An 18,919-nucleotide genomic window follows, 5' to 3' on the forward strand; every position below is an offset into this window, starting at 1 on the left:
TTCTTATTGGGGCAGTCAACTGTGGATTTGTCAGTAAACTGTAGAGAACCCTTTTCAGTATATTCACTTTTTTGGAGGTCCATCTATGAAGCATAAGCAATGAGGAATAATTTTGTCTTCTGTGGGTAACCTACAAACGAGCAGCTAAAATGGAAGAACGTGAGCCCACAGACAACAAATATAAATGAATGGGTCTTCTGATTCAGGATTGAACTTAGCTTGGGTCCATAGACTTCAGGTTATAAGTCTTTTCTACTTCTGGGGTCAGCTTTATGTATTTCTGTTCTCTTCAACACAGTAAAATAGATTTTGCTTTGTACTTTTTTTTTTTAAATAAATAAGGTAAAAATCAATCAAAGCATTACCTGGCCATTCTTCAGACCGACTAAGAGGCCTTCTCTTCCAGAAGGGCCACCAATTACTTTAATGTAACGAATGAGAGACTCCATCAGCCACTCCCGTTCTTTAACACCACTAAATGAGAGGCATTGTAGTCTTTTCTCCTAAAACAAAAACAAACAAAAAAAAAATACCTGTGATGTACAATATAATAAACATTGGTAAACAGGAATTCATTCCACTTTCAAGTGTATTCACATCTATCCAGATATGCCTGCCTCAATAGGCACATACAAGAGACTGCCAAATACATGTCAGATCACTCTAGCAGACAAAATATATTTTTAAAGATTCATGATAGCAAGTAGAAAATATCAAATCCCCTTTTTCTACCACCTGTTATCCCAAAAGATCCCATAGCACATTATAACCAGACCACTAGAATATTTTTTCAGGTGGCTGTATTTTAATTGCCTAATCCATTACAGTATTTTCAGTATGCTAATCTTATTTTGCCAGCCCTTTTAAACCCTTTTCTTATCAAAGTTATGTTTAATTTTTCAAGTACATACCTGGCATAAGATAATGTGATCTGAACATACAACTAATAAATTGCATTCAAATTTCTTTGCTATCTTTTCCTTCACACGGTAATGCATGTCTGAGGAATCATCTGAATATAATTCATAAATCAGGATTTTTTCTGGAAGCTGGATTGCTAATCTATTTTTGTAGATTGCAATTTTCTTTACAAGTTCTCTGCATTTTATTCTAACTGAAAAGAAAGAACATAAGAAAGTGTAGTAATGTGTAGGGCCAAACTGAAACAATTTAATACCATGTCCAGCCTGATTACAATTTAATCCTTACAAAATACTTCTACATCAGTCAAACCTACTAGAAGAAAGTCTGTGGCTCCACATGAAGTACAGGCAGTCCCCGAGTTACGCGGATCCGACTTCCGCCTCTGCCTCGGGCTTCCTGTAGTCAGCCGCTGGTCAGTTTCAGCAGTGGCTGAATCTGGACGCCAGTTCCGACTTACATACAGATTCAACTTAAGAACAAACCTATAGTCCCTATCTTGTACGTAACCCGGGGACTGCCTGTATAAGGTATGCATTCGTGCTACTGGTTAGCAGGAGGTCACAAGTTATTAATAGTCATTTCTTGTGAAGGAGGTACAACAATGCATGTTTCAATGTCTCTTTCGTGTCATAAAATGGGGTGAGAATTTTCTTTTTAAATGTGCTTAGAAAATATCAGCACAAGTATTTGATGCTATTAATAAGAGCAACCTTGACAAATATAATGGACTATACAGAATCTCACAACTGCAGAGACAGACTCTCTCTTAATAGCTCTTTCCTCTCCTAATGATCTCTCAAATCCCCACTTCCTCATTAAGTCCTTCAGCGCTGATCCTCCAGAGACATTTGCTCCACTTCGAGTTCGCATTTTCATCCCATGAGCTGTGTGTTTCAATAATACCGTCAGTGTTTATCAAAGAAAACTTCACGGGACAGAAACCACACATTTGAACATGCTAACAACTATTAATAAAAAATAATTAGGAAAGTGAAGCTAAGGATTAAAAGTATGTGTGAAACTACCTTTTTGCTCAGTAATTAGGTGCTGGACAATAACATCAGTCATGCTGTCCCTGTAAGCATAACGATCTTTATAGAGTCCGTGGACTGTACTGAAAATCAGCTGATAAAAGGAAATTGTTCCATCCTGGCATCCTATTGCCTGAACATAAGGAGAAAGATATAAAAAGCCTCACATAATCACCTATATGTATCAACTAATGCAAACCTATAAGCAACTACTAAGAAAAACCCATAAAAATGCATGACATTTAAATGATTACTAAATACCTTATGTTACATTTACCAAAACAGCATATCAACCTTAGTCCTGATCCTGCTCACATTGTATTAAACGGCAAAACTCCCATCTACTTTAATGGCCCAGAATACTATATAATCATGATCACTGTTACTCTTTTTATCACCACTCTTGGCCTAGTGATTTCAACAGGCCTAGTGATTTCTACCACTGACAGATTAAGGATATACTGCCCCCAAGTATTAATACACACATTCTCCACAAGGCTCATCAACAGATATTCCAAAACAGAGACAGCCTACATCTACTTCCAGTCATTCTAGTGCACAAACTTCTGCAGTAATCCTACTGCATCTCTATCATCAACATTTTTAAATAAACCAATGACCATTTTTAAAATAAAATGTAGTAAATGTGAGTATGTCTACACATTTCATTTCACGAGGAGTAACGGTAGTTCAAACTAGGAAGCCTAGTTTGAACTACCTAGTTCGTGCCCCGTGTAGCCGCGCTGCACGGGGTTCGAACCAGCGGGGTTTTAAAAATGGCGGCTCCCCGCTTATGCAAATGAAGCCCGGGAAATTCAAATCCCGGGCTTCATTTGCAAGTGCGGTATGCCTACATTACCCCGCTAGTTCGAACTAGTGGGGTAGTGTAGACATACCCTGTCTTATGTAGGCAAAAAAAAAAAAACCAAAAAAACCCCCGTCGTGTAGCACTTTAAAGACTAACAAGATGGTTTATTAGATGATGAGCTTTCATGGGGCAGACCCACTTCTTTAGATCATCTGAAGAAGTGGGTCTGCCACATGAAAGCTCATCACCTAATAAACATCGTGTTAATCTTTAAAGTGCTACACGACAAGATTTTTCTGTTTTACCAAGATCAGACTGACACGGCTATTTCTCTGCTACTTGTGTAGGCCAATAAGTTTTATACCATTTATCACCTTCATGTAGCCAAGGATACATTTCTCCATGACTATTTTTAACTTCAGTTGGAGTTGAACGTGCTTACTCGGCAACACCTAAAATTACACTACTTTTATTTAACTGCCTCAGTAAAGATTTGGGCACATAAATATAGGTACCCAAGCTTGAAATCTGTGCCCTACTACACATAGCTACAGCTGCCATAAGAGAAAGGCGATAAAAATGTCACTTCTTACCACATAATTGGAGTCTGGTTTAACGTTACATGTCCACACCCAACTGTTCTGATCCCCTATGGTACCAAGACGTACTCCATCCTTTGTGTAGAGAGAGACTTGCTTATCTGAGCCTCCCATTAATATATATTCTCCTTTGGAAAAATAGCTAACACAGCAAGGGTCAAAATTCAGCACCCTATCCTTCCCAATCTACAAGACAAAACAAAAGAGATCAAAGAAAAGTATAATTTCATGTTTTTTAAGACATGAAAAGTTGCTTGAAACAAGAAAGAGGGTATCACCAGTGTACAGGGATTCTCAGGTGGCAAAGTATTATCATGCAAGCTCTTATGCCACCATACAGTTGCCAACCCTAAAGCATTGGCAGGGAGTCTCCCAAAATAGAAAACTATCTTCTGGTGGCTACTGAAACCAATCTGAGAGATTGTAATAAAATGCTAAAAGTCTGGTCAGTGGCACAGTAGGGCTTAGGCAAGCTCTGTACTTACATTGGCTCTGTGTGGCTCTCAAAAACAACCTGCATGTCTCTCTGGCTCCTAGGCCCCTTCCCAGAGTGCCAACTCAACAGTTCCCATTGGCCAGGAACCACAGTCAATAGGAGCTTTCTGGCTGCCTCTGTGCCTAGGAGCCAGATATACCAGTTGCTTCCAGGAGCCCTCCTGAGGTAAGTGCTGTCTGACCAGAGCCCAGAGCCCATACCCCATACCACCTCCTGCACCCAAACTCCCTCCCAGAGCTCACACCTCCTCCTACACCACAACCTCTTTGCCCCAGGCTCAGCCCAGAGTTCCCTCCCACACTCTGAACACCTCGGCCCCACCCATCAACACAGAGCTCACATCCCTTCCTACATACCAACCCAATGCCCCTACTCAGTGAAAATGAATGAGGGGGGAGAGTGAGCAACAAAGGAAGGGGGGACAGAGTGAGTGTGGGGTGGGGCCTCACAGAAGAAGCAAGGTAGAGTATGGGGCAAGGGTGCCTGTGTATGGGGAGTTAGACAGTTGGCCACCCTATGTTACCACCATCCCTTTAACTAGTGGCAAAAATACTTTCCAATGCTTGGCAACAACAAACAGACTCAAGTTGCATCTGAGAACCAGCCTAGCCCAGTAAATGTCATCTTAGAATCAGGGTGATTTAAACAATACCAATGAGTTTCCCTCTCGAACTGTGCCAGAGACTGGACAGTTGCAGCTTAGGAGCTGGGCCAAGAAAATGTCACAAAAGTCTACAAAGCTACAAGAAGTGTCAGAAATTGGCTCTATTGGGTTGAGAGATACTAGAGCTAGAAAAGAGGATGATCAAAATCAGACAAATAAAAAGCTTAGAGTAAATACTCTAATAAACAGCTTTATTTTATATATATTCAATGTGACTTGTGTACGATCAAAAATATTCAGCTACTCCTGAGGGTAAATGCATCTTCCAAAGCACTGAACTAACTTCAACTTACCTGTTTGCCACTGAGCTGAAAAAAGGAAAGCCTTTGACCCCAGTCTGCTACAGCTAAGATGTCACTGTGTTCATCTCTAACATGTAGAAGAAACAGACAATTAAGACATGTGGTATGCTGCAATGATTTATGCATAAAACTTAAAAGCTACAAACAAAAAATAAGTAGGATGTCAGACTACATTTAGCAAATAGTGATTTAAAAAAAAAAAAAAAATTGAGAGAAAAAGCATCTACTCTGACGAGAATACTAATGAGCTTTTGCAGCCAAAAAAGAGACAGCTGGGACAGGATCTGGGCGAAAGGGGAAGAGATCCACCATTTCCTCACCATATATCATGTCATGGATTGTTTCCTGAAAACTTAATGTATCATTTTATGTACTTCCACTGCAGTTATGATTAGCCAAGGCTAACTAGCTAAGAGTTCCTCACTTAAACATCTGTGACATATCCTGATGCTACTGTGGTGTAAATCTGGGCCTGAGTGGAGATACACCTGATTTACATGCAAATAATCAAGAATTAATTTGATCCTTGGAGACTGGTAGCAGAACACTCACTAAGAAGGGCCTCAAACTCTGTAATTTTCTACTGTACTCTAATGGATGGAACCCTGGACTCAGACTCAGCAAATGTGGCTTCTATTTCCATTTCAGCAACCATAAGAATGGCCGTACTGGGTCAGACAAAAGGTCCATTTAGCCCAGTATCCTGTCTGCCGACAGTGGCCAGCACCAGGTGCCCCAGAGAGGGTGGACCGAAGACAATGATCAAGCGATTTGTCTCCTGCCATCCCTCTCCAGCCTCTGACAAACAGAGGCCAGGGATACCAATTCTATCCCCTGGCTAATAGCCTTTTATGGACGTAACCTCCATGAAATTATCTAGCTTCTCTTTAAACTCTGTTATAGTCCTAGCCTTCACAGCCTCCTCTGGCAAGGAGTTCCACAGGTTGACTACATGCTGTGTGAAGAACAACTTTCTTTTATTAGTTTTAAACCTGCTACCCATTAATTTCATTTGGTGTCCTCTAGTTCTTCTATTATGGGTACTAATACATAACTTTTCGTTATGCACCCTCTCCACACCACTCATGATTTTATATACCTCTATCATATCCCACCTCAGTCTCCTCTTTTCTAAACTGAAGAGTCCCAGTCACTTTAACCTCTCCTCATATGGGACCCATTCCAAACCCCTAATCATTTTAGTTGCCCTTTTCTGAACCCTTTCCAAGGCCAAAATATCTTTTTTGAGGTGAGGAGACCACATCTGTACACAGTATTCAAGATGTGGGTGTACCATAGTTTTATACAGTGGCAGTAAGATATTCTGTGTCTTATTTTCTATCCCTTTCTTAATAATTCCTAGCATCCTATTTGCCTTTTTGACCGCCACTGCACACTGTGGAAGTTTTCAGAGAACTATCCACGATAACTCCAAGATCTCGTTCCTGATTTGTCATAGCCAAATTAGCCCCCATCATACTGTATCTATAGTTGGGGTTATTTTTCCCGATGTGCATTACTTTACACTTATCCACATTAAATTTCATTTGCCATTTTGTTGCCCAATCACTCAGTTTGGTGAGATCTTTTTGGAGTCCCTCACAGTCTGTTTCTGTCTTGACTATCCTAAACAGTTTTGTATCATCCACAAACTTTACCACCTCACTGCTTACCCCTTTCTCCAGATCATTTATGAATAAATTGAAAAGAATTGGTCTCAGGACTGACCCTTGGGGTACACCACTAGTTACCCCTCTCCATTCTGAAATTTTACCATTTATTCCTACCCTTTGTTTCCTGTCTTTTAACCAGTTCTCAATCCAAGAAAGGACCTTCCCTCTTATCCCATGGCCATGTAATTTACATAAGAGCCTTTGGTGAGGGACCTTGTCAAAGGCTTTCTGAAAATCTAAGTATACTATATCTACTGGATCCCCCTTGTCTGCATGTTTGTTAACCAGCCTGATGGGTGACCTTTGGCAAGTCACTTCTCTGTGTCTCAGTTTCACAATCTATATAATGGGGATGATACAGACTTCCTTTGTAAAGTATTATATTATTACTGCTGTTAGTCTGAGAATCTGTTCACCTTACGACACACCACAAAGACCATCACTCCTCCCAGCCATTTGCCTGGGGGAGAGGAAAGATGGCATTTAGGTTGGCAAGGAGCAGTGATGGACTAGAAGTAATTTTTTTTTATTATGGATTAAAATTCACTGCCTGGACACACACAAAAAAGATGCAACTCCACCTAGTCAACAGAAACCCACACACATGCACATCATCAATAAATTTAGCCAATGGGTTTTGATTGTTTTGTTAGTTACACATACTGAGTTTTTATAATCTATAAAATGTGTTCAACTATCTGAAGACTATTGCTGTACAAGCCTGATACTAGAAAATAAAGAAACCAATTTATTACATTCTACGCAAAGATCCTGCTTAGTATTACTACTGTTGCAACTGGTAGCCTCAACAGAATCTATGGGCCCTAAAGACAGACAGATATCTTCTCTTTTCAAGATGCGTTTCTTTCAGGTAAGGACTGGACTGAAGTTCATTAACAGAAAGCGAAGAAGAGGAACAAACAATTACATATATACATTGGGACATATATGTAGATGTCTACATTGTCTGTAGAACAGTAAATTTTATTCCCTTGAAGTTTCACTCACGAGCTCGTGTCCCTAGGGCTCTCGTCTTCCTCATGTTCTTCTTCCTCTGTCTCACTACCCTGACTACTGCATGTGCTGGACTTCAAAGCTGGTATTTCCTCTAAACAGTGGTGGACTGATTCCTCCTCTTCCTCAATTGCTCTATGATTCCAGAAATTCTCCCACCTACTGTAATATTAATTGCTTGTTCACATTCCCTTTAACTACAGTGAAACTGTCATTTCAAAATTACTCTAAGATAAATTTCACTGCATAAAAAATACACAAACAAAAAACCCACAATCTTTCCTGATGTTCAAGTTGATTTTTGCACTGTTTTTCAACTTACAGAAAGAGACAATAAAATAATTGCTGTATATAGCCACTAAAGAAATGCAGCCAGCATCACAATTAGTATTTTCAAAATAGTGCAACTCTATAATTAAAAAAAACAGCAGGCTGGTAGGAGGCAGCCAATGTCTAGAAACAGGTGTAGCTTGCCCCACAAGAAACTTAGTTTGTCACAGATATAAATCTCAGGGAGAAGGGGCACTTGATCTTAAACCACAAGTTGACAGCTATCCATCTTTTAGTTAAAATACACTCCATTTTGGAATGCATATAGCAGTAAGATAAAGAAAGGGAAAACACAGAAAAATCTGCACCAACGAAGTTTGCGAAAGCCTTTTTGGGTCTGTGTCAGAGGAATATAAGCTGCAACGGATGTGGCAAAGCTTTCTTCAAGCAAAAACAACATATGTGGAGATTTTAATGTCATTGAGGGATTCCTATAACAAAGGCAAAGTGAAAGAAGAGTAGGATTGGGAGAAAAAAAAAAGATCTAATCCTCAACCAAAGTAACTCCATTTCTTCTGTGGAGTAATTCCAGATTTTTACAGATATGAAAAACTGGTCACCAGTGAGTAGTCTCTGGGATCTGAATAGGACACAGAAGAAACCCACTCAAAGGAAAAAGGATAATGGACTAGTCATGCTGTGATGTCAGGAATCAATAAAGCAAGGACTATCTTTTCAGCTCGAAAGGGATGGATGTAAGAGGTTTACCTTGATGGATTCCAGCAAATAGACCATACTGGAGATAAAGAGCCACCTGGACGTTCTATTTTGACTTTCTCTTCGCCATTTTTATTCCTTATGCTGACAATGCCATTGAACATCCCCAAAGCAAGGTATTGCCCATCATTTGTCCAGCTAACAAAACAAAAAGAAAAAGAAGCACGTCATAGAACAGGGATGGGAAAGATACGGCCCACAGGCCAGATCCAGCCCACCATGCCACTGGATCCAGCCCACCAAGCCGACCTGCTGGGGCTCTGAGCCATCCTGCTGGGGCTCCCAGGCATAAAGCAGCCCCCCACCTCAAAGCAGCCCCACAATGCTTTAAGAAGCTCTCTGCTCCAAGCACCGGGGAGAGGAAGAGGCTTCACAGAACCTGCCTAGTGGAAGCTGAGAGATTTTGCTGGGAGCAGGGGCAGTGCACAAAGTCTCCCTCTCCTCCCAGCACCTGGCACAAAGAGTCACAGGAAACAGCCAGCCATTCTGAGCAACCAGGGTCTGTGGCAGGCAGGGACACGGTCCTGCAGGGCTACTGCCCTGGAGCTGCCTATATGAGCAACTGCCAGCCACACACTGACTTCTGGCACTCCAGCTCCAGGTCACCATCTAAACCCTCTGCACAACTCCCTCACAGACCTCCAGGTCACAACTCCCTGCCACCTACTCCTCTCACCCAGGACAGAAACCTCTCTTGCACCCATACCCGTTCCCAGACACTGCACACCCAAACCCCTGCCCTCTATCACAACTCCCTCCTTCATTTAAACTCCCTTTCAGACCCCATAACCTCTCCTGCATCCCAGCTCCTACCCCAAGCTCCCTTCTGCACCCAGGGCCGGCCCAAGCCATTCGTGCACCCCAGGCCACAGGAGTGCGGTGCCGCCCCTGTGAGTGCAACACATGCACAGCTCTGCCCCTGGGCGCGTGGCGCACAATTCCAGGCGCCCAGCGCATGTGCGGCCCCGCCCCGGGTGCGTGGAGCATGCACGGCCCTGCCCCCGCCCGGCAGTGCCCCCTACAATGGGGCGCCCTGGGCAGTAGCCCGGTTGGCCCATACCTTGGGCCTACTTTATCTGCACCCAACCTCCATCCCTGACCCAGAACCCCTTCATAGAAAAGTGGAGCTCTTTACCACTTACCAAAATCTTGGAGTGGGCCCCCTTAAAAAATTATTGCCCACCCCTGCCATAGAGGAAACTACTAAAAGTACAGGATACTGAACCAGGGGATGATAGCTTATTAGAATGTCTCTCTGAGGATGAAGAAAGAATACTGGAATGTAAGTGTTTTTATATTTTTATTTATATTTTAGCCAATTAGCCCATCATAAGATGGGATTTTCAGGTCTCTCCTCCACTTCGGTCTTCTCTCCGGAGCCTCCGGTCCCAGTCCCCCCCCTCCCCAGTTTCTGTCTCTCCTGCTCTCTCTCAACTCTCCTCTGACTCCTGCCTCTCTCTTTCTCTTCTCCTCCCCCTTCTGCCTCTCACTTGGGGGACCGCGGAGCCCAAATGGCCGTTTGGGCTACGCACTCCCTGTGCTGCATGGGGGGCTCGGAGCCCAAACGGTTGCTTGCGCCACTTGCTCCCATGCGGCGACCTGGATGAGCAGCGCAGAAGTCAGCTGAGTGCCACAGTAGGAGGCGAAGAGGGGTGGGGTGGTGACATTCACGGCCAGGGGCCAAGGCCTGGAGCCGCTGTCACGCTGCACGTTGCCACCCCGCTGCCCTTCGTCTCCCGCCATGGCGCTCGGCTGACTTCTGCACTGCTCAGCCGGGCCGCCACAGGGGAGCAAGCATCCGTTTGGGCTCCCCTATGGCGGCCCAGCTGAGCAGAGTAGAAGTCAGCTGAGCGTCACGGCAGGAGGCGAAGGGGATTGGGGTGGTGATGTACATGGCCAGGCCCCGCCCCCTGGCCATGTATGTCACCGCCGCACCCCTCTTCTCCTCTCCGGTGGCACCCGGCTGACTTCTGTGCCACTCAGCCGTGCCACCGCAGGGGAGCAAGAGGCCGTTTGGGCCCCGCACTCCTCATGCAGCATGGGCCACCCAGAGGGAACAGCCAGCATTTCAGTGTTAAAGACCCTCAGACATTGGGCTACTATATTTATGATAGTTCACTTATAAGCATCTAATATCAGGCTTGGCTTTATTATGTAGTTACGTCACACATTGAAAAAAAGTCTAATTTTTTGCCTGAGGATCACAAAGTACTTTTATAACTATGAATAAGTCTCAGCAGCACCTTCAGGAGATTATTACTGTATCAATGGATAAAGAGAGGAATGGAAAGGTTTACTGACTTAAGATCACACAGCTTATCACTGCAAGTCCAAAACAATAAAATTTTTAAAAAGCTATGCTGAAAGAATATGACGAAAGAAAAAAAAAAAAAGTATCTGACAAACGCTGTGGAAGGCGTTCAGATAGTACAGTGATGAGGATGGTATGATATAGAAACCTTTGGTTCTGTTGTATTCTGGTCTATAAACTCCCAGTTCACGCCCCTAATCATGGCTTCTTTGTACATTAGGTATACATACTCTTCTCTTTGCCATGTTTTTATTCATAAAGGAAAAAATCTAAATGGCACATATAGTGTTTTAAAAAAAAAAAAAAAACTTACCTACAGCAGGTGATTTTACTGCTTGATTTATGTTTGGAGACTGACTTCTGCTCAGGAGACCACAAGCCTTATAAACCACAACAAAAACAAGAAACCAAGTTCTTCATCATTATAATCAGCATTTAGATTAGAAAAAAAATAGTGATTGAAATAAAAGGGGCCAGAATTTCACTCAGGGTTGAGAAGAGTCAATGCATCTTTTGAACAGATTATATGTATTCATATATGACAGATGAGACAGATGGGGCACTAGGGAGTAAATATATAAAAAGAATTATAATGAAATATTTCTTAATGTGGAACAAAAAATAGTACCATTGAAAAAAACATCTTATCACCGAAAGATAGCAAACTAAAAATTATTCTCAGTTTGAAAAGTTACGGATTCCAGTGCCTTAAAGTAAAATATTAAATTATGCTAAACAAGACATTTTCTCAATTTTTATCTGTGTGCTCCATAGTAGATGAGTAACATTATTTCTCCATTTACACATCACTGAAAAGAAAAAAAAATCTGTACCCAAACATTATTAAGCTTAATAATATTTAATAATGTTTACTGGCTCAATGAAAAACATAAAAGAGGAAGAAGACGTACCAAAATCACTGGAGGAGCAGGATGCCAGTTGGTGAGTAACAGGATTGTATGAAACACACTGTATAGAATCATTATGCCTAGAACAAAGTAATCATCACTTTTCAAACAAATCTTTTGTTTTAAATGCTGTATTTTCTATATTTTATAACAAAAGATCTTAAAACCAAGTTTAGACAAATACTGCATGAAACCAGATCAAGCTATACTAAGTCAAATTAGCACATTTAAATTATGTTAAAAATTAACTTTTTTAAAATTATGCAGTCTCTAAATGGAAGTTTCATTAGATTTCATCAAGAACTGGCTGTATTTGTATGATGGCATAGGTGAATACTGGTTTGAGAAGCACTGTGAAAAATGTATGTTATGAGACATTTTTCTACCATATGTATGTACACCTCTCACTGATTTCAACAAGAATTGTGCAAACTTACTCAAAATTAGATTTTGTATTTGAAAATGTAAGGTGCTAGCAATCTATATTTCTTAATAACTTCGTGGAATTGTATTTCATTCATCCAACAAAAAACATGAAGAGAATTCCATATGCACACAACGCAGGACAAAGATGGAACTGCTTAGTAGTGGCAAGTACCAACAGCAACCTTTGAACTGGGCTTCAAAGTAGAACTATTTTAAATTTGGCTTATTTTACAAGACCGGTGCTATGTCTTGGACATACACTACACAAATAACTCCTGTTGAGACAAAGGCAGAATATAGCTCCCAAAACTTTATGACTCTTCTCTACTCCTCTTGAACTCATGCAACTGCCTAACACACAAAAGAGAGATTCTCTAGTGCTCCTTCAGCCCTGCAATGTCTTCACTAGAGTAACACCAATGCTTTATCTAACCCTCCCACTGTTCCCTCGTTCTCTTAACTGTTTTCCTAGCCCTTTCAAATAGTCTTTAGGGATGGAAATATCCCTTTAAAAAGTTAACCAGTTAAATGATATAGTTTTAATCATTTAACCAGGGTCCAGATAGGTGCGGGGGTGGGGGGACTGCTCCTGCCAGCCAAGGTTCCACCCTTTGGTTAACCGGTTACTGGGTAAGCATACTAGTAAGGCTAATGTTTACCAGGTAACTGGTTAACTTTTTACATCTTCAACAGTCTTTCAGTATCTTAACTGCTCTCCTCCCTCATTTCTCCTCTATTAGTTTCTTCTCTGACCCTAATTCACATTCCTTCAGCTCTCCTAGCATTACTTATATTAACAGCAGAAATCCATAACCAACGTATGTATTTAAAAGAAGCAGTAAAGGGAAATATTTCACTTACGTGTATTTCAGAATTCCTTCTAACTTTGAAGTCCAAATTATTACACTTTTATCAGCAGAGCCAGATGCAAAACGCTTGCCTAGTGATTAATAATATTTCATAATAAAACACCAACACATGTAATTGTCATGTTTACGCCAAAAACACTAGTCTTAATGAAACAGAAAACACCCGAAATTCTTTACAGGTATCTGAGCTCTATAGGACCAAGATCTAGTCCTGCTGCTGTCTCCATATGGTTGCACTTCTGCACCCACATGAAGTACCACTGACTTCAATAGAATGCTGTACAGGTAAACATCTGCTTTCATGCTAAGCCCTATTAAAGTTCATGGCGTGTATGTGTATACATGGGTCTCTATTCATAGCATCAACTACAGGATTGATGCCTGTGTTTGTAATACAGGCAGTCCTTGGGTTACATACAAGATAGGGACTGTAGGTTTGTTCTTAAGTCGAATCTGTATGTAAGTCGGAACTGGCGTCCAGATTCAGCCGCTGCTGAAACTGACCAGCGGCTGACTACAGGAAGCCCGAGGCAGAGTTGCTCTGCTCCAGGCTTCCTGGAATCAGCCTCTGATCAGTTTCAACAGGCTGAATCTGGATGCCAGTTCCGACTTACATACAGATTCAACTTAAGAACCCCAGGCGTCCCCAAGTCAGCTGCTGCTGAAACTGATCAGCGGCTGATTCCAGGAAGCCCGGGGCAGAGCAACTCTGCCTCGGGCTTCCCGTAGTCAGCGCTGGTCAGTTTCAGCAGCGGCTGAATTGGGGACGCCTGGGGCAGAGCAGCTGGGGTGCTGCTGGGTTGCTCCAGTAGCGCCGCTCCTCAGCGCTACTGGACCAACCCAGCAGCACCCCAGCTGCTCTGCCCCAGGCGTCCTGATTCAGCCGCTGCTGAAACTGACCAGCAGCGGCTGAATCAGGATGCCTGGGGCAGAGCAGCTGGGGTGCTGCCAGGTTGGTCCAGTAGCGCCCAGAGCGGTGCTGCGGGACCAACCGGCAGCGCCCCAGCTGCTCTACCACAGGCGTCCGGAGAAAAGCCTGGTCTGCTGGGGGCGGGGGGGAGGGACGACGTACTAGCTGCGCCCCCCCCCCCCCCCAAGCAGACCAGGGAGACGCAGGCGGGGGACCGAGACACACCGCGGTCCCACCGCCCGGGTCCTCCGCGGCTTTGCTCCCCGTCTCCCTGGTCTGCTGGAGCACGCGGGCTCCCCGGCTTTGCTCTGGCTTTGCTCCCCGTCTCCCTAGTCTGCTGGTCTCCAGCAGACCAGGGAGACGGGAAGCAAAGCCGCGGAGGACGCCGGTAGTGGGACAGCCGCGGCGGGTCTGGGCTGTCCGCTGCCCGCGTGCTCCCCGGCTTTGCTCCCCGTCTCCCTGGTCTGGGGAGACGTGGAGCAAAGCCGTGGAGCACGCGGGCAGCGTCCTCAGAGGCTTTGCTTCCCGTCTCCCTGGTCTGCTGGTCTCCAGCAGACCAGGGAGACGGGCAGAAAACCCCGTTCGTAACTGCGCGCCGTAACTTGGGGACTGCCTGTATGCACGACAGTACTTTCTTTTGCAGCTAATATCAGTAAAATGCTTTGAGATCCTGAGATGAAAGGCATGGTATAAATGCAAAGTATTATTAAAAAAGCCACAACAGTTCTATTTTTTAAATTTACAACAAGAAAGGAATGAGATCAATTACCATGTTTCCAGCAAACTAGCACAAATAAGGAAGCCAAGAAACCCAAAGATGTCACCTACCATCTTTAGCATAAGCCACACAGTACACCGTGTCCTTGTGTCCTTTCAAGGGTTGAATTAAAGTTCCATCAGACGTGTCATACACCTGCATGAATAAAGGTTAGTGTAAGACCCCCTAATCCTTCAATGAGTTCCATGGGAATAATTAAAACTAAACAAGATTTGAGACATAATATTTTTGTATACTTTACTTACTTGATAATATTTTGTATATTGTCAAAGCCACTATTTTTCATGGATCTTTAGTTAGTTTCTCCTGTTTGAGTGAGTCTTCCATATAACATAAGGGGACAATTTTTATTTAAAAAAAAAAAGGAAAATTCTGACAAAATTTGGCAGAGAGATTTTGAAATAGGTGTAATGCCTGAAACTACTTTTAACTTGTTTTTTTAAATTACTATAGTAAATTGATGGCACCCTTTAAAAATACTAGAACACACTTGCCTCTTTTTGTGCATTGAAACACACGTTAGAAGAACAGAGGTTACTAAATCATTTATACAAAAGTAACTTCATTTATACAAAAGTCACTCAACTCATATGATGTTTTCAAACAGCCCAATTGGCTGGACTGTTTGAAAACATCCCATTTCCTCCCTATATAAAAAAATCACCACTTGTTCTTCCTACCAAAACTTTTTAAACCAAAAAAGTTAACAGGAAAGAGCACCTATTAAAGAGATCAGTAAGAAATTTTAAAGAGACCCCAAAATATTGCTATATTATATATCTGATTCCTACATAGCTATATTCTGGGGTCTTTTAATGATATATATTATTATTATTGTTAGATTCAGATGGCATAGCATGCAGAGGAGTAAACAAATCTCCTACCAGCAATCTGTTTCCTGCTGCAATTATCAGCTGAGTTCCATCAGGTTTAAAGGCAAGATCATATATACTGGACAAAGAGATAAAAAGTTAAATTAAGAAGCAGAATGCTAACTATTACAAGAAATATCCAAAAACATACTTCCTATTTTCAACATTACTGAAATGCCATTAATAGAGTAAAAATTTAACAAATGTATTATATCTCAGAACATCCCTAACTTTTGGGAAAATTCCAGAAGCCAGACAGCTTTACAGAGCTTTCCCCACATGCAGTAAAGTGATCCCCAAACCAGATCACCATACTGCTTTGTCCAGGCACCCTTAGATACAGACCCTTATGACCAGACATATATAGTTGCAAGATCAGAGTCATGGATGGATGAAAATTAAAAAAGAAAAAAAAACTAGGAAAACCTTTTGCATTATTCAGATATTATTACAGACAATATTATGAAAAACAACAGTATTCAAACTACAGTATGCATGTTGGTGCTTATCGTCTTCTAAAATTTCTTAGACCAGTGTTTCCCAATTTTATTTGGCCATGGAACCCTTTTAAACTCAAAAGAATTTTGCAGAACCCCTAATAACAGCAACTGGTTTGACAGCTGAACCTTCGACTTTGTCCGATGTGGTGCTAGTTTATTCGTATTCAGTCACCCACGTGATCTACGCTCCCTGAGAGTGAGTACGGGGATTTACGGTGGAATATAACAGGCGATCGCGCCACTGACTGACTGTGCACACAGCGCTGGGTAGTGACATCATCGTCCCCACTGTCTGGCTAAGATGGCATTCATTACAAAGGGATACTTATCGGGGCAAACACAAATGAAAATTGTTTTCAATAAAATTCATAAATGCTTATTTTTTAATCATAAAATGTTATTGTAATGGAATTTTCTCGCTGAACCCCTATTTTCACTTCACAGAACCCCATTTGTTCAAGAACTACTCCTAAATGGTAAATGCTAGGATCATCAAAATTAGTATGCAAATTTATCTTATAGTAACTTAAAGCAAAGTAAGGGTTTGGTTGTGCTGGGACAATGGGATATGCCTGGAAATCTATTGTTTCTCGTAAAACAGAAAGGGAAGATTTGGCATGAAGGACAGTTATACTGCAGAATTATCACAGGGGAAAGAAAGAGGCCAAAGATGGTGTCCAGGACATCTATAACCCCTTTGGGCCATCACAGGGCGGGGTGGAGAAAGGGAAAGCTATCTACCATATATTTCAGAGAGTTTGTCCTGTTTGTGTGTCTGTCCAGCAGCCAGGCGACATATACTTCTCCCCCAACTGTGCCCACTGCAACTGAAGCAGTCATGAACAGGCACTTCTCAACTGTCCCCAGGCTGCTGTTGTGAAAGAGGGCTGGAGCTGTCCTCTCTCCCCTAGACAGCCTGCATACTGAACCCCTCATTTCCAGCTCCACCCCAGAACAATTATGTAAATGAAGAAAAACAAAAGTTGTTAGTAGTAAGGACCCGAGCAACACCAGTAAATCTTCTAGTATAGATAATAGAAAATATTCTTGTTCAATGACATGAAGAAACAATCAAAATAGAAAAGTGGGACCATATTTAATCTTGATATCACTCAGCATTGGGGCAATAGGAGTTGGAGAGATGGAATACATTAGGGATGTTAAAACAATTAACTGTTAAGCATACACCAGCTCCAGCCAGTGACCTCCAGCAGCAGCCAGCCATGACAGACTGGGGCAAACCCTGCTGTGGAGGGGCTGCTGGGAGCGAACACAAAACCCAGTGGCCATGGTGGGACCAGAAATGGGACCCTGAGACTGCGGCAGGGGCCAGTTAACAGGCCGGGCAGCAAGCCCAGAATTAAAATGGTTAAACAAATAGCCATTTTAACATCCCCACAAGGAATTTAAATTATCTATTTTCTTTAAATTAAGATCTAAAGTTGTATCCTCCCACTCTTCACATCTCTGTCCCTCCAAGACTCCACAATTCAAGGTTCTAAGAACTCTATATATTCCATATTTAATGTTTAATTTAGAAAATCATCCCCATCAGGCCTCTTCCATGTAATCATAGTTACAAACCACAGGTTGCTGCTCTCTTGACCCCCAACAATAACCCAGGAGATGTTACCAATTCGTACAGATTGTGAAGTTTCAAACTGATAAGAAATTTACTATTAAAGAAAAACTGGTCAACCTTAAAATCAGATTATCAGCATGCCCACATCGCAGTGACCTTCACCTCAATCCCTCCCCAGCTGCAAATAAAAAAATGTGTCCCTGACCTCCCATTAAGCTTCCCGGACAGAGACCACATCTTTCCATTTGCCCCATGAAGTGCTAACATAAACCATACTTAGCCTCTTACCATTGCTCAGCCTTATCTCTCCAGGTCAGTGCAGCCCTCATCCCTTCCTCTCCCCCAGCACCCCCTCCCTCACCACCTGCCCCCTCTCTCTCTCCCAGTACCCCCTACTCCAGCACCTGCCCTCCCCCTCACTCCCCCAGGACCCTCTCCTTTACCATCTGTCCCCCTCTGTCCCCCAGCACCCCCACCGCTTGCCCTTCTCTCCCCCAGCACCCCCACTGCTTGCCCTTCTCTCCCCCAGCACCCCCTCCTTCACTGCCTGCCCTCCCCCTCTCCCCCAACACCTCCTCCCTCACCGCCAGCCCTCCCCCTCTCTCCCCCAGCACCCCCTCCTTCACCACCTGCCCTCCCCTCTCTTCCCCAGCACCCCCTCCTTCACCACCTGCCCTCCCCCTTTCTTCCCCAACACCCCCTCCTTCACCACCTGCCCTCCCCTCTCTTCCCCAGCACCCCCTCCTTCACCACCTGCCCTCTCCCTTTCTCCCCCAGCACCCCCTCCCCTCTCTCCCCCAGCACCCCTCCCCACCGCCTGCCCTACCCCTTCCCTCACTGCCTGTTCTCCCCCTCTCTCCCCCAGCACCCCGTCCTCCACCCTTCCGCAGCTCCCTCTTCCTCACCGCCAGTCCCGCCCCCCCCACACCCCCGTCCCGTCAGTGTGTGCAAGTGTTACAGCCCGCCCGCCCCTCTTAACCCCTCTGCTGTCGCGCGAAGCACCGCTGCCCTGCCTCCCCCGCTGCTGTTTGTTTATTTACACGAGATTAAAGCGCTCCCGCCTCCCCGGGCAACGCGCATGCGCACTAACTCCAAAACCCTTTGCTTGGAATCTACCGGCACGACGCGAGGGGATGGAAAGGTTAAAAAAACGCAACTGTTGAAACTTAATTGCGCATGCGCCACCTCCCATGAACACTGAGCTT

General features: G+C 43.4%; 1 protein-coding gene across 2 annotated transcripts in view; it reads right to left on the bottom strand.

Moving 5' to 3' along the window:
• Positions 1 to 18,147, bottom strand: part of IFT122 (intraflagellar transport 122) — a 75,955-nt gene extending 57,808 nt beyond the window's left edge. The window contains exons 1-13 of one of the 2 annotated variants that reach the window (XM_006132833.5): positions 18,003 to 18,147; positions 15,645 to 15,711; positions 14,811 to 14,895; positions 13,065 to 13,143; positions 11,781 to 11,857; positions 11,183 to 11,249; positions 8,550 to 8,696; positions 7,506 to 7,673; positions 4,816 to 4,891; positions 3,357 to 3,548; positions 1,950 to 2,088; positions 912 to 1,114; positions 366 to 503 (exon numbers count right to left, since the gene is read on the bottom strand). In XM_006132833.5, the coding sequence (XP_006132895.1) occupies positions 366 to 503; positions 912 to 1,114; positions 1,950 to 2,088; positions 3,357 to 3,548; positions 4,816 to 4,891; positions 7,506 to 7,673; positions 8,550 to 8,696; positions 11,183 to 11,249; positions 11,781 to 11,857; positions 13,065 to 13,143; positions 14,811 to 14,895; positions 15,645 to 15,711; positions 18,003 to 18,043 (1,479 nt within the window). In that variant the 5' untranslated portion in view covers positions 18,044 to 18,147. The remainder of the gene's footprint in view (positions 1 to 365; positions 504 to 911; positions 1,115 to 1,949; positions 2,089 to 3,356; positions 3,549 to 4,815; positions 4,892 to 7,505; positions 7,674 to 8,549; positions 8,697 to 11,182; positions 11,250 to 11,780; positions 11,858 to 13,064; positions 13,144 to 14,810; positions 14,896 to 15,644; positions 15,712 to 18,002) is intronic. The other variant, XM_006132835.5, reaches the window with a different exon arrangement.
• Between the last annotated feature and the right edge of the window lie 772 nt (positions 18,148 to 18,919).

The sequence above is a fragment of the Pelodiscus sinensis genome, chromosome 11 (genome assembly GCF_052426305.1).
Source record: "Pelodiscus sinensis isolate ZL-2025 chromosome 11, ASM5242630v1, whole genome shotgun sequence".
NCBI classification, from domain to species: domain Eukaryota; kingdom Metazoa; phylum Chordata; order Testudines; family Trionychidae; genus Pelodiscus; species Pelodiscus sinensis.